We start from the raw sequence: 15,820 nt of genomic DNA on the forward strand, positions 1-15,820 counted from the left end.
AAAGAGGAAAGACGGGCGAAGCATCGCTTCCGTGGTCGCTGTACCTGAGACTTCACGCTTACTTTTCGGAAGCACCCCTGGGTTAAGGAGAAGGGCAGCTCTGCCTCTGCATCCCAGGGATGTGCTCTCCTGCCACGCATGCTGTACGCTTAACGAGCTTGCAAATGAGAGATGGGCAGCGTAAGTTTTAAACGACCAGGAGGGTGGCCAAGCTAAATGGCTTCTCCTCTGGACAGAAAGATAAGAGGAGCTGTTTGTGACACCAGCCACGTGGGCTCAGCCATGTGAGGCAAAATGAGGATTTATGAGTGCAATACTGTTGCTGAAGGAGCCTGTCTGGGCTGTTTTGGTAATTAAAATAATCAATCAAGGCCTGTGACCGAGGCTGGGGCAGATACATGGAGTTTAGTCCCAACTTCTGGGAAAAAAAAAAAGAAATACTGTAAGAAGAAAAAAAATTAAAAATAAAATAACTTACAGGGAATTTTTATTGGTTTTACCAGCCTAGCAATTACCCGATGAACTGCCACTGAAAAACAGCCCAGGGTGAGGGTGAACACTGTAAATGCCACGACAGCAAAGGTCCCTTCAAAGGGTTAATTCTGCAAGGTATGGATGCTCTTCTACATCTCACCACCGATGGGCTCAGCATTCCGGAGCCATTCCCAGCACCATGCTGGTGCATCTCCCCCAGCCTCCCTACGTGAACTGTTGCACATTGCCGTTGACTTCTGGCCAACGCCAGAAATCGTTGCATGCATGATGATTGCAGGATTTGAAAATAAAATCCTATCAAAAAGAATGGGAAAGACTGAAGCTGACTATGCATGTAGTTTCTCCCATCACCCTAAAACCCCACATTAATTCAGGAGCAAAAGAAAAGGGATAAAAGCCCTAGCAGCTCCATAGATACTGCATCTACGGAGACAGGATTAATCCTGGAGCTGTACAGGGAATTGCAATGATACAGACAGGACCTGCTAGTGAGATGTCAATCTTGGAGGCCAAGAAGACAGTGACAGCTATTTTTTGGTGTTTTTTTTTTTTTCTTTTTGCCAGGCCATCTCCAGCTTGTGAAAATTGGAGTATGTTTCTCTTTCCACTTTGCCTTGAGTCCCACTTGTCAGACTAATGACCAGAAAACCCAGACAGACAGAAAATGCACAGAGGCAAAGCCGACCTCTCCTCACACTCATTCCAGCTCCCGGGGTGACCTTGGGGGTTTAATGCCCCTTCTGCTCCCTTAAAGCAGCTGATCCCCGGGGATTCGCGTTGGCCATGCAGATATCCGCCATTCCCTTGACTGCCTGCTGCTCTTCCCATGCAGGCGAAAAACTGAGGGTGCCTTTGATAGCCAGTTAAGTCAAAGAGGTCTCAAAAAAGGCAGCTCCTAGAAGATGGGATTGACAGATCACTAATGCAGTTCAGTCCCTGTCATCAGATGCTTCAGAAACCGTTACTTCTCTCCGGCTTGTCCACCAAAAAATCTTGCTTCAGAAACATCAAAAGAGACAGCGACCAGTCTGCACCCTCCCTCCCCCCCAAAAAAAACCCCACAAGGTTTGACCCCGTTCCAGCCAGGTTTCTCAGCACCAGTAGCTCAGGAGCTGATGCTTTTCCAACCTGAAGCTGCTGGTTCCCAAGGACGTTCAGAGCAATGGTGATCGCTTTTGCTCAAACCCAGAGCTTAAGGTTGGAAATAGAGCTCTCTCGACTCAGGCCATCTTCTAAAATAACCCAGCAGACACAACCTTGAGCAAGCAAATGACCTGAATTCACCCTGAAGTATTAGCTCTTGGACCCTAGGAACGACGTTGGCTGATGCACTACAAAGACATAGATTGTTAAAAAGGCAAGTCTTTGAATAGTAAGTTTTGCCAATTAAATTAAATTCTTGAAACAACATTTAAGATTTACTAATCAAAAGCACAATGTAATTGCTAGGAGATATAAGACTGGGTGATCCCTTTTTATTAACTGGTCTGTTTTGTCCATAACATCTTTTGATTAGACTCATTGATACAAACCTTCCATGCCCGCTTTCATCTCTAGTACTGTCACAACCACTATGGCTAGACTTACCCTAGGGAAGTATATTTTAATAACACCATAATAATTTAAACCAGAGATCAGCCCTAACAAGACACAACCACCAGTAGAAGTGTTAAGCCCATAATGTGGTCACTGGATTAGTTATTCTGCTTCACACTGAATGTGCCTTACACAGACGCAAGAGCCGCACCGTGTGTAGGCTTCACATTTCCAGAAATAAAAATAATACATGATTTAAATGAAGACTCCTGGTTCGTTCAATATATCATACAAGTGACATAATAAGGGACAGAAGCCAAAAATTCGAGCTAGGAAAAAGCTTTCCAGTAGGAGAGTAATGCAGAACCACTGCATGGAGGATCTCCACCTCTGGAAGTCTTCAAGGCTCATTGAGACAAAGCCACGACCAACCTGATCTGGTGTTCGCCAGACTTTGGTTCTGGGCCAGAGGTTCAGGAAGACAAGACCGACTTCTAGAGTTCCCTTCTAACTAACATCATTACAGTCCTATGATGCTGGCTATGTAAATACTAAAAAAGTGGTTATTAGAGATCTGGAAATAACAATAATCCACCATTTATGAAGTTCAAATCCAGTCTGGGTTGGTATGGGCCAAAAATTGCTGCCATATGACACATACTTGTTGAGATGAACAAAACAAGTTGGTGGTCTCAGGTAGGACCACGATCAAAGACATTTTGCACCCAACTCTCATTGCTTTCAATCAAGACTTAGGCTTTTACTTTTCTCTGTGGTGCTAATTTCTAATAGAGGATGTTTCAGCTGTGGTTTTTGCCAGATCTCAAAAAGTTTGTGTAAATAGGAGAGAGGTTCTCAGATATTCCAGATAGAAAACACGTGGCCAGGACTAGCTTGGTGTTGAGACTCAGGTCATGAGAGATGGGGAATATTAACCTGGATTCAGCACTGAACAAACGAGGGTTGTATGGATTCTGGCTGACTCCAGTGCAAAACTGCACCTACGTATGGAAGAGACACCCAACGACTGTGGGGATTAATAGGCTACAGAGACCTCAAATGCGTGACTGTTGCCTTCAGGTCAAGCGTGAGTCACATCCGTGGGATGGTTTGTGAAACCTGACTTTGCTTTTCCTGATCCAGGGAGGAAGAAAATAATTCTGCCTGCAAGGCGTGCTGCTTCAATATGTCCATATGCAACTCAAAGCCATCTCTTACCTAGGCTTTACTGAATGTGCATGTTAAACTTGATTTTTAAAATAAATTGAAGCACTGCCATAACAGTTTGCCTAAAGCTAGCAATTGCTTTTATATAACTTACATCTCCACGATCAGCCTCAGTGGAGAACTTACACGCCGCAGATGACTTACACGGGAGCCTTGTAAAAGCTTCCACAAAAGGCAGTAACCACACTAAATGTTCCCCCTAGAGGAAAAATTATCTAAAGAAATATTGAAAGCAATAGGGAGAGTCAGATAGTTTTGTCTTTCATTTCAAACTGCAAAGGGATTCAGCTGGAATTTCAGCCCCTGACTCAGTTGGTGGGTCTTAACCTCTTGACATTTTGGCTGTGCAATGGAAACAGATACACCACACGAGAGATGAAAACATCTGCAAAGCACTTCATACTCTTTTAGACACCATGTCACTGCAAAAAAAAATTGGAATATGAGGACCAGAACCACAGGTGCTGCCTCAAAAGTCACACTTGTCCTTGAATGGGAAAAACCCAACTGATCAGCCATGCCTGCTCTTTAATGGATTTTGATCGTTGGAAACCAGCCTGGAAAAACAACTGATTTGTTTATGCTAATAATAACATCCACTCGCTATCAAAGCATGCACCCATCACTGCTGGCGAGTCATTTGAACGCCACTCACTGTGACCATTCTTCTTCTTCTTAATAACCAGTAATTTGATGGGAAGATGACATGCCAAAGCTACCAGTGATGTCTCCTTGGAAAGTCACAAGCGAGTGACTCCATGCATGGGATAAGTGGTGTGGGCAATGGGGTATTTAGCTCCAGCAAGGCATTATCCTGCAAACAGCTGCACGCTCTGACTTTTGAAAGAGTTTTTCTGCTGGATTTTCAGCCACGGGAGCTTGGCCAGAAAACTATCACGCCCATCATCTGCACACTACTTCTACAAGAAACAACGGAAACACCGATGCATTGAAGGAAAAATCCCACTCTGCTGCTACAGAGTGGAAAAATCAAAGCAACTTGTGCTTTTTTTGGGGGGTGGAGACAGGGCAACACATTTTTAAGGCTGGTATTAGTAGTGACCACCTAGCTGGAAAGATTTATCACCTCGACATGAACCGTACAAGAACAGGCTATAAGAAGCTGTCGAGCTGCTTGTAGCTTAATTTAGTATTGATTTAAACAATTACAGCATGAAGTTGAATGCAGAATAATTTTGAGACAAATTAGTTTCATGGTTATTCAGTCACTCTTAAAAGCAAAGGGATTTAAAATATTTTACATTTAAGGATGGAAGAATGGCAAACAAGACCATCCTCCTACTCAAATGTAATATTTACAAAGGGCAGCTACAATTTTTTTTTAAAGCATAATCTTTACAGAAATGGATGATTCACCTGTGAGGACACGATGGCACAGGATGCTAGAAAACCTCTTATCTATAAGCTAATTCAGTTCAAACATGTGCTGATAGTTATCGCAAAGCAGCTATTATCAGCCTGTGCAGAGGGAACTGATAAATTCTTGAGTCGTGTTCAAATCACAGCGCCAGCTCCTGCCGCAGAAGCTTCAGAAAGATCTTCAGGGTAGAAAGGAGTGGGATGGTTGAACCATGAACCCCTCCACTAATGACACAAGGCAGGAAAAAGTAAGATGGCGCTGGGAGAGAGGTGCAAGGCTCGTTGATGCTACACACTGTATTTTCACATCGTACCCATGAGGTGATGAGGGCAAAAATTTCAGGCTCCAGCACTGTCAATGCAGAAATAGCCTTTTTTTTTCTTTTAATGTAAAATCAATAGAATTATTTTAGGGAGCTATTTGGATGACTTGGTTCAAAGAGGCAGCAATTTTTCTTCTCTTTCACAAAATTACCCGTCTATAATGTCAGGAACAGGCAGACATTCTGACCATGTACATTTTGACCAAGAATAATTCCAGTTCAAAATTATTTCCATCCATCATGAGAAACAAATTACAGGAACTGGAAGAGAAAATTCCAAGCCACTCTGACTTTTCAAATGAACTTTAAGAAAATATATTGATATTATAGAACACATTTTCAAGGCCACAAATGAAGCCACAATCCAGAAAAATACATTATTGCATTAAGAATCCAAAACAAATTTGTAAGGTTAACAACCTCCATGGTCCTGCTCCAAAGCTTGCGTATTAATATTACGATAAAGTATTTTCAGCTCTCAGGAAGGTCAGATGCCCATGCGGGCTGAGTTTGGGATCTCACTCAGTTTAATTCTCATAAAAGAAAAGAAAGGAAAGGCAAACAATACAAAATACAACACGGAATATATCTATTTCTTTCCAGATCCCTGAAAAGGAACTTCAAATAACATCTTCAACGAACTCCTCAGACCGCGAATAAGTAGAATTTTGCTTTTTACTGTAACTCATAGTTTCAATCTTCAGATACTTTTCCTGTTGTGGAAGCCCAAAATCACTCTAAAATTTATTTTTTTAACCCTGTTTTGAAAGTTGAGTTTTGGAGGACTTTTACGTGCGTCACAATTTGCAATTTCTTTCCCAGTGCAGCCTCTCTCTGCTGTGCTCCTGCCATCCCCGCTCAGCCAACGCATCCGAGTTCTTGATCTACAAACCCCCTTCTGCTCTCGTTAAAGTTGTTTTCAATTCTCTGCTCTTGTTTCACAACCGTTCCTGCTGCATTTTTACTATTACATCCACTTCTGCAGTGCCAAGGGAATAAAAAAGACAAATGCCATCAAATCCATCTTCAGCTCATGAAAGGGCTCCACATGAGACACCCAGATGTAACCTGCTCTTGGGGCAATGCCCTGTTCTCATCTTACGTTGCGCGTGGTCCAAAAACATTGAGGCTGAAACAATGTTTAGGTTGGTATTTATTTACAACCGGTTGTATTCCTCTACTTTTTGGTTTTGATAACTGAGTTTTTGAGACGGCTGGTAAAGCTGCTGTGCAACATACTTTGGGTGAACCTGCTTTAGCAGGAGGGTTGGACTGGATGATCTCCCAAGGTCCCTTCCAACCCTTGCCATTCTGGGATTCTGGGATTCTGTGAAAGCTGTACCTTGGGAAGGAAATAGCTCAGAGATGCTGTGCTGCTCCAAACCACCATTTTAACTCATGGAGATTTTCTAAACCATGTAAAAAACCTTTTTTCTCTCTTCTAAGGAAGCTGTTCCCTTCTAAAGACGTCTGAAAACTCTACGCTGGAATCTAATTTTGCTTTGCCTCTGTAAGAACCATCCCACAGCCATGGCACCCAAACAGGCATAGCGTTAGTGACCATTAGTACATGCAAAAATCCTAACGACCTCCCCAAAATAATGACAATAGTTCTTACAATTGTTATGTATCATTATAATATACACGTACTTCACGGATATAAACTAAAATAGAAAGCAGCCATATAAACCTTGGGAGATGCGTGCTACTTCTTAAGAACATTGCCAATATTATTCAACCCTGAGGAGATGATTTTACAGATAAGAGGGAATAATTTAAAAGGATTAAAAGAGCTTGACCCAAATCACAGCACGAGTCAGAGCTGTCAGTCAGTTCATTCCTTTCAGTCTCATGCAATTCGTAAAATTCAGATTTTTTTAGGGGGGCTTCCATACTGTCCTGTTACCCATGTAGTGGGGATGAGAACTGTGCTTGTTGCTATTATCGCTACTCCACACTAGAGCTCAAAAAAAGCTGTTTCAAAAGAGGCTTCTCAAATAAATACTCTAACTTCAAAGCCAAATCTCTCACATCTCTCTTATCTGGCTGAGGAAGCAATACAGCTGCCTTGCTGCAACAGCATCACATCAATCACAAACACGCGGCGCTTGGGAGGCAGCAGACCTCATCTTTCTCCTCCTGGTAGTTTGGCACATGTATTTAGTCTGAAGACGCGGCTCTACAATTTGCAAGTGTCCCCAGAACTTCTAGAGGAGGCACACATTATTAAAAATAAACTTTTATGGTCGGGGTTTAAGAAAGCTGGTAACAATTTGTCGTGACGGTTACACGGTGCTTTAATAATGGCCCAGGCCTGGCAAGATGCAAAGATTGCTGTTAGCTTGACATATTTAGGAAGAGAGACGTACTGTCTTGCACGAGCAAAACATGAGTGTCCTGGTTTCGGCTGGGACAGAGTTAATTTTCTTCCTAGCAGCTGGTATGGTGCTGTGTTTTGGGTTTGGTACCAGAAGAATGTTGATAACACCCTGACGGTTTAGTTGTTGCTGGGTAGTGCTTAGGCTGGCCAAGGACTTCTCAGCTCTCAGCTCTGCCAGGGGCACGAGAAGCTGGGAGGGGGCACAGCCAGGACAGCTGACCCCAACTGGCCCAAGGGCTATTCCAGACCATATGGCATCATGCTCAGAATATAAAGCTGGGGGAAGAAGAAGGAAGGGGGGGACGTTGGGAGCAATGGCGTCTGCCTTCCCAAGTCACCGTTACGCGTGATGGAGCCCTGCTGTCCTGGGGATGGCTGAGCACCCGCCTGCCCATGGGAAGTGGTGAATAAATTCCTTGTTCTGCTTTGCTTGCGTGCGTGGCTTTTGCTTTCCCTGTTGAACTGTCTTTATCTCAACCCACGAGCTTTCTCACTTTTACTCTTCTGATTCTCTCCCCCATCCCATTTTGGGGGCAGTGAGCAAGCGGCTGCGTGGGGCTGAGTTGCCAGCCGGGGTTAAATCACGACAATGAGAGCACTTGATGTCTGTACACCTACCTACCTGCCTGCAGAGCCTGGAAGAGGAAAGACTATGCTAGCAGCAACACATAAATAGATCACAGTTACAGACTCGATGCTGAGACAAATTTTGTGGGTCATAGAATCGTAAGAGTGGTTTGGCTTGGGAGGGTTCATCGAGTTCCAACCCCCGTGCCACGGGCAGGGATACCTTCCATTAGACCAGGTTGTTCAAAGCCCCGTCCAACCTGGCCTTGAACAATTCCAGGGAGGGGGCATCCACTTCGCTGGGCAACCTGTTCCAGTGCTTCACCACTCTCACAGTAAAGAATTTCTTCCTAATATCTAATCAAAACCTTCCCTCTTTCAGTATAAAACCATTACCCCTTGTCCTACCACTACAGTCCCTGATAAAGAGTCCTTCCCCCATCTTCCCTGTACGCCCCCTTTAAGTACTGAAAGGCCGCAATCAGCTCTGCCCACAGCCTTCTCTTCTCCAGGCTGAACCAGCCCACCTCTCTCAGCCTGTCCTCATAGGGGAGGTGCTCCAGGCCCCGTTTCGTGGCCTCCTCTGGACCCGCTCGAGCAGGCCCGTATCTTTCCTCATTGGCTATACAGCCAGGTCCTGGCTAGATGTGGACACTACGGGATGTATTGGCAGTTCACTCAGCTCCTACCTGCAGAAGAGGCCGTTGCACACCTAGGATCTTCATGGTATCCGCATTAGCCAGTATTTTCAGGGGATCAGATGCCTTCGTGACGCCTTCGATCTCTTTATTGATCTCAGCCAGGACCTGATTGAGGAAGATGTTCTTGATGTACATGGTGAGGAACTCGCGGAGCGGACACTGCTTGGTTGGGCCAAGCTCCATGGCATGCTCTATCTCCTGGATAAATCTGGAAAAGAGAAGGGGAAGAATGCAATGTAGTTAAATCATGTAGTTACTCTAAATGTGCTAGCATTGCCTTTGCCATTCCTACATCTCAGAGCCAAGCACATCAGCAGCGGGGGAATGACTACAGACTGTGCTGACATGAGGCAGGAAGAGTAGGAAAGGTCTATAATGTAGCCTTCAAAAAATAAAAAAAAAAAAAAGAAAAACCCATAAAATGCCAACATCTGGTGAGAAAAAGATGCTGGAGAAGAAGAGACAAAATGGGGAATTGGTGAACATCCACAACCCAGGCACGATTTGTGTTTATTGGTCCAAAAATCACTGACTGCTCTATTTGAGACATACTGGAAAGATGTCTTTTTAAAAATAAAACCCTCATAAAAAAAAAACCCAGGATGCCAGAAATCCCTTTGAAAAGGCAAACTTCCTTCTGGGGTTGGTCACTTGATTCCCACAGATGGGTTCCCCATCTCTAAATTGAACAGCAGGATATTCCAGCTTAAAGTCAACAGATACCGCTGAAAAAAGCAATGCATATGTATTATGCTGGTATCATACTGCATTATGTATGTCTGTATTATGCTATATTTTTATTATGCATTATTGTTTCATCCTAGGATCCCATTCCTGCGTACGCAGAACAGCATGCCGATTCTGGGAATATTTTAACACAAAATGTTTGCCATCTCCTCCTGCAAAATATCTTTATCTTGGTGATGCCATCTGTTTAACACATCAGAGTTTCTTCTAGAAATTACTCTTCCTTTCAAAATTGTGTGCATCAAAATAATTAGGAATTGAGTATCAGGAGTCATAATGGATTGAGATAGGCTGTCCAGAAGGGAGAAATGTGTTTACACGGTCCTCTTCATCAATGCACGCGACTGCCTCGCAATCTTTTATATTTGAATCGCACTCCTGGACACCCTGGAGTTCATATTTTTGTTTTACACAGCAGCAGCAAGTGTTTGACCTTGGATCTCCCATTATACACAGCAACACCCTCTGCACCCTGAAACCCACCTCTTCTTCACTAGGAAAGACCATTTTTTTTTTTTGCATGAGGCATCTCTAACAGTTCCAGCAGGTTTAGCATTTCCTAGAGACGCTTTCCCACTAATCATTTTCCCAAACACTTCAACGAGGTCTGCTTAATTGTCCGTAATTTTCTACCTTCACGTTCAGCACTTCAGAGGAAGCAGCTTCCCTTCAGAGGACTGACTGAGGAGCTCCTGTCAATTTTAGTAACATGAGTGCTTTCAAATCTGAACAATTTGCTCCCTAAAGCCTCTGCGCTGTTGACTCCATCAGTCCAGAGTGACACGTTTGGGCCGATGCCGCTATTGCTTCCGCGGGGGAACCCATTCACAGTTAAGTTTGAAGATTGCCTCTCCAAAGAGAGCCACTGCACGGAGAGAAGTGCAAAGGATGGCAGTTTTATTCCCTGGCTTTCACAGATCGATCATGTGAATCGGCTTTATCAAAAAGGGAAACAGCGAAGGCATCCGGGGAGAGAGCAGTGACCACCACCGGGCTTATCTCTGAAATAATAGACCTAATGTCACCAGCTTGGAGTGACAACCACTGATGTCCTCGAGGGAACGTTGTCAAGGTTGATGGGACCATATTAAGCTAACTTACTGTACCTTTTCATGTCTGCCAATAAATTTGCGATGTTCTCCCGTCTTTCTTTATAAGCTTATTTACACAGCGCTTGTGACGCATAGAACTCTCAAAAAAATGAGAATTAACTCTTATAATACCCACACCATGCAGCCAAAACCCATGATACCTCTTTTGGATGGGAAAGGAGAGGCACAGCAGCTTGAATTTGAAACAAGCAACTTTCAGTGAAGTGAAGGGAACAACTTTAAAACTCTTTTAAAATCCAGCACGTGCTTAAAAATGGCTAAACCAAGAGAAATGGAAGGCAACTTTTAGAGGGGGAATGGCCACGTACAAAGTATCAGCAAACTATAAGAGCTCAGATGTGCTGACCTCGGGCAATTCCTTATCCCACGATAGCCTGATGGTTTTTCTAAGCATTTCCTATAACAGAGACTAAATTGCTTGTGCGAGGCCGTAGAAAAGGTCAGTGCTAGCGAAAGCTATAATCAAGAATTTTTGATTCCCAGTACCTGGCATTAATCACCATTTCAGATCTCTCCTAAAGACCCGTGCCTTAATCTTCAGCAAACTCTACCTCGATTAGAGAACTGGTTGACATGTTCTAATAGGCTTTAATTTCTTGGCATAAACAAGACAACAGCGCCTCGCTGAATACAGGCAAAGATCAAAAATATTTCCCTATTTTACTTGATACAAATCATAAAGTAATCACAGATTACGAGAAAGCTGCCAGATAGCAATGAGACTGCGAGAGGGGATTTTATGAGTGCTCAGCAACACTCGTGATAAAGAACAAATGGTCAAGAGCTTAGGAAAGCAGATTTAAAGTTGGTATCGGGAAAAAGTTATTAAGAATGAAACTGTGCATGACATGGAGGACTAGAGGATACAGATGAGAGACCTTAAGTTTGAATGTTCAAGGATAGCTTGATTAAATGATAATGGTAATGAAAACCAGACATTTCTGAAGTCCTCATTAATCCAAAGATCTCTGCCAAAGGAAATGGAGGTAGAGAAAAGGTGAAGAAAAACGTAGTATGGATGTCAGAGCATCTCTCAGAGTAAGGAACAGCCCTAAGAGTTCAGAAATTTGATATTGCAATGGTACAAGTACCTCACCGCTTAGTACAACCAACAGGAAAGACGACTGGGGTCCAATTTGCTATGATCTGCTATGGTTCAAGGATGCCTCACCATGTCTTCACCGGTCAGGGTAAGTCCCACATCTGCTCTGCAAATGGAGCATCCAAGGCAGCCACTGTGCAGCTCCAACCTTGATACCACTAAGATGAAAACCCAGACCGGGGTGCCCAAGCAAGCGTCGCGATTTGCACCAAGAATCCTTCTAGCACATTACATTGCAACAGTGATGCACCCTACGTGTTCTGTATTGGGAGGATTATTCAGAATGCCATTAAGAACAGATTAATCTAATGGGAAACATTAATTTTACGTATTTCTTAAGAGAATTAAGGATGCAAAGTCAAACACTGACAAGTCTGGAAAAGCAAGGATGGGAGTTGGTTGCATCACCTTAATTTGGCCTATTGTGCATGACATTGCGGTACAATTTTTAATTATGCAATGGCACACTATTGCTCTCATCAGCAGATCCTTGTCTTGTCCTAGGAACAGGACGGTCAGTGTTTGGACAGCAAATGTCACAGCATTGGGACTTTGGAACTCTCTGTTGCGTGACTGGAGTAACACACGCCAGCAGCCAATTTGCCATCTGTGTGAATGACTGTGACACCAAGTGAGACACTTCTGCCACAAAGTCCCACAGGGCTGGCTGTACCGCTTCCAACATTCATTCTTCCTGCCTTCTCATTTCTTCATGTGACTCCTGCTTGTGGGAATTTGGCCACCAGTTCTCTTATTTTCCTTGGTTTCCAGGCCCACTTGTTCATCCTACGTTTCTCCTCTCTTCTTGGCACTTACATCAGGAAGCATCCTACTCCAGGCAGCTGGAGCCCAGCAGGTACGGGAGCCCAAAAAATGTAGGCAGTCCTTGGCTCAGGGACCAGCACCTTTGCAAGGTCCTTGCCCTTAGCTTGGTCCTGGTTAGCTATGGGCAGAATTGTGCCCATCAGGAACTTCAACCACTACAAACTGGAGGCTTCTTACAAGAGCGTGAGCACTACACTTCTTCAAAGGTGTGTAACTAAGCCAAATTTTGGTGTATTTTCAGAAGAATGGCAAAAGGCGCACCCTTTACACAACAGTTCTTCTTACTGAGAAATGTGAAGATGTGAACTCCCAGACAAAAAAAAAGGTCACCGGAATTTGCTAACATGTACAATGTATTTCTTCTTATTATTCTCAGAAAGAACAAGTATTTTAGACACATTTTTCTACAAAAATACCTAGCCCCGGTTGGCAACTAGCCAAATTACAAGAAATTGAAAATGAAGTTTTTGAAACGGGAAGTATTGGGTGGCATTAAAGACCTAACAGATATTCTCTATTTTCTGCTTGGCAGACACATGTGGCATTCACAGTCACACACTGTGCTATTTATTTATTTAAATTTCAAATACTGCCGGTTAACTTATTCAAACATAATTTGGTCTTTATAAAGAAAAAAAATGTTTAACAGCGTCTAAAAAAAAAAATAATTCCAAGAGTACTTTCCAAAAATGTTCCCATTTTACTCAGACAAGCTATCCATGTAACCATTAAGATATCAAAAAAGCAATTTGACCCATGGCTATCCCAGAGATCAATGGTTATCTCTGTGTGAGGGGTCTGGAGCACAAGTCTTATAAGGAGCAGCTGAGGGAACTGGGGTTGTTAAACATGGAGAAGAGGAGGCCGAGGGGAGACCTTATCGCTCCCTACAACTGCCTCACAGGAGGCAGGGGTTGGCCTCTTCTCCCTGGTAATGGGTGACAGGATGAGGGGAAATGGTCTGAAGTTGAGCCAGGGCAGGTTTAGGTTGGACACTGGGAAAAATTTCTTCCCCAAAAGGGTTGTCAAGCACTGGAAGGGGCTGCCCAGGGAAGGGGTCGAGTCCCCATCCCTGGGGGTATTTAAAAGCTGGGCAGACAAGGTGCTTAGGGCCAGGGTTTAGTGGTGGGAAGGCAGGGGTAGGGTAACAGTTGGGTTTGATGTCTTAAAGGTCTTTTCCAACCTAAACAATCCTATGATTCTATGATTCTATGTGTGTGAACTGGCATAGATGATAAGAAATCACGTTTTGGTCAATGACACGCTTCTATACAATGCGTGAAAATCAAAGTGGAGAAAACTTTTTGGCATTTGAATAAAGCGGAGCACCAGGGAAGGTCTGGATATGATTCTTTAAATGGGTTTTGGACATACCCGCATGTGTGTAAATCCACATGGCCAAAAAAAGCTCAGTGGAAAAACATAGCGATGGTGAAGGCTTTGTCACTGAGCCTTTTTATGCCCTACTATTTTTTTTTTTTACTCTCCAAAGAGTGAAATTTGAGATATAGCTCACTGTAAAAAGGGGCCATAAAGAAGGCCTTGGAGGAACAGCTTTGATTCACTTTCCATTTTCTCCGATTATTCTACTCAAAAAAGAATCATTCGGGTGTAATTTAGTAGGGTTTTGAAACGGTATCAACAACCACATTTAAAATCATCTCTCACCAGCACACAAAAACGGAAGGAAAACCTATAAAGGTTAACATGCCGTGGGGTGTGTTCTCTAAATGCGAGAGAACGAGCCACGTGGAACATTCAGGATAGAAAATTCCCCTAATGGGGAGCAACGACACTTTTTTAACGTAACCGCCACGTATGTCAGACCTGTAAAATGCAAAAGTGGTTGCTCTGAATAATAGTGCAGAGTGAGGTGTGTCACCAGATTTTGGGTAATGGTCACTGTAGATAGCCCTGGTAATTGCCGGAAATCCTAAAAAGGCTGGTAGGGATGTCACTGCTCTGAAGGACACTTTTGGGAGATGTCTGGCCAGGATGGAGTTCATGAAGAACAGACAGGGGGGAAAAAAAAAAAAATGGAAATCTGCATCTGATCCTGAATTCAGAACCTGCATTTTCAAAATTATGCACAATTTTCAACTTGCTTTATTCTCTATGAACACATTTGAGGTGATTTGCGGCTGCAATTAAGCATTCCCCTTAGACTGAAAAGCACTTTCAGGAAAATGAAGTATCTTTTTGTAAATGACAGTCATTTGGATTAAAAAAGAAAAAAAAAAAAGGCAAACCATTTCAGAAAATTTAATTCATTCTAACTCACAACTTAATTGGCTATGAAGACTGTCTTACCTAGGCTGAAAGTGTGTAATAAAACCCATAAAACCTAAAAAAGCTCTATGGATTGATTTAGAAACCCCCAACTCTCACTTTCCCTAGGCTTTCTTCTGTCTTCTTATTATCAGATGTCTTCTAAAATATCACTTCAGATACTGAAGATGTGTCACTGTAAGTGCATAACATCAACTACTCCTTTTTTAATGATGATAATAATATTATCTGAAATTCCTTCCTCCCAAAAAAATGAATTGACAGCAAAAAAATAAAATATTCCAAAACCTTATTAAGAAAATTTTTACAGACATTCAGGCCAAATTTACATTTCAGCTTGTTTCATTTTTGTATGATCCCTCTGTCTTCGTCATAAAACATCCACGTACCTGGAACGAACCTTTCGGTGAGCTTACGCAAAGTAAGGAAATACTGATGAAACATCAGAAACCCTTTGAACTGGGTACCAGTTATTGTCAGAACAGCAAATCCCAAACTGGTTGTTCAGACTCCATGTGACTAGAGATAAAATATCCAAGACCATAGGTTCTTGAAGGTTTGAAGGCACATCCAAACTAAGAGAGACACCTGGAAGATCCCAGGTTGTCCATTCCCCATCCAGAAAGCCTGCCCATCCGCAACAGCGAGCGTTTGGCAGAGGGTCAACAGAAGGGACGGCCAAAGATGATGTTCTCCTGCCAAGCTCTTTGATAACCAACAGGGTACAGCTCTGATTCCCATTTTACCACCCTTGTGATAACATCGCGAGGCAAAGAGGCGATTTCAGTAACTACGTGCAACCAGACTGGTACTACAGCTCTTGAGCAATTACTTTGGTAGATTCAGTTCATGCAATGATCTAGTTGGAATAAAACCTACTTCTCATCCATCCCGCAGCCTAGTCCGTCCTCTGACTCCTCTCTTCTCTGCCGAAGTGAGACGTACTGAGGCTCCCGCACCAAAAGGCATTGACCATTACCCACATACAGAATGCAATAAATCAACTTAAATTAAAAAAATTCACTGCAGCACATAGACCAGAGATCGTTTGTTACTGAAGACCTATCAAGTAGGTACTGAAGGAACAGAAAGCACATTCTTTTGCACAAAAACTTGACTACGGAGAATTATTTTGG

The 15,820-nt window shown here is 43.1% G+C and overlaps 1 protein-coding gene across 2 annotated transcripts in view; it reads right to left on the reverse strand.

Moving 5' to 3' along the window:
- The window catches only part of EXOC4 (exocyst complex component 4), a 456,935-nt gene that overhangs the window by 116,433 nt on the left and 324,682 nt on the right, over positions 1-15,820 (reverse strand). For both annotated transcript variants that reach the window (XM_035903884.1, XM_035903885.1), the window contains exon 12: positions 8,598-8,817. In XM_035903884.1, coding sequence (XP_035759777.1) covers positions 8,598-8,817 — 220 coding nt within the window. The remainder of the gene's footprint in view (positions 1-8,597; positions 8,818-15,820) is intronic.

This window comes from Egretta garzetta, unplaced genomic scaffold (assembly GCF_000687185.1).
Source record: "Egretta garzetta isolate BGI_Z169 unplaced genomic scaffold, ASM68718v1 scaffold260, whole genome shotgun sequence".
In the NCBI taxonomy this organism is placed as follows: domain Eukaryota; kingdom Metazoa; phylum Chordata; class Aves; order Pelecaniformes; family Ardeidae; genus Egretta; species Egretta garzetta.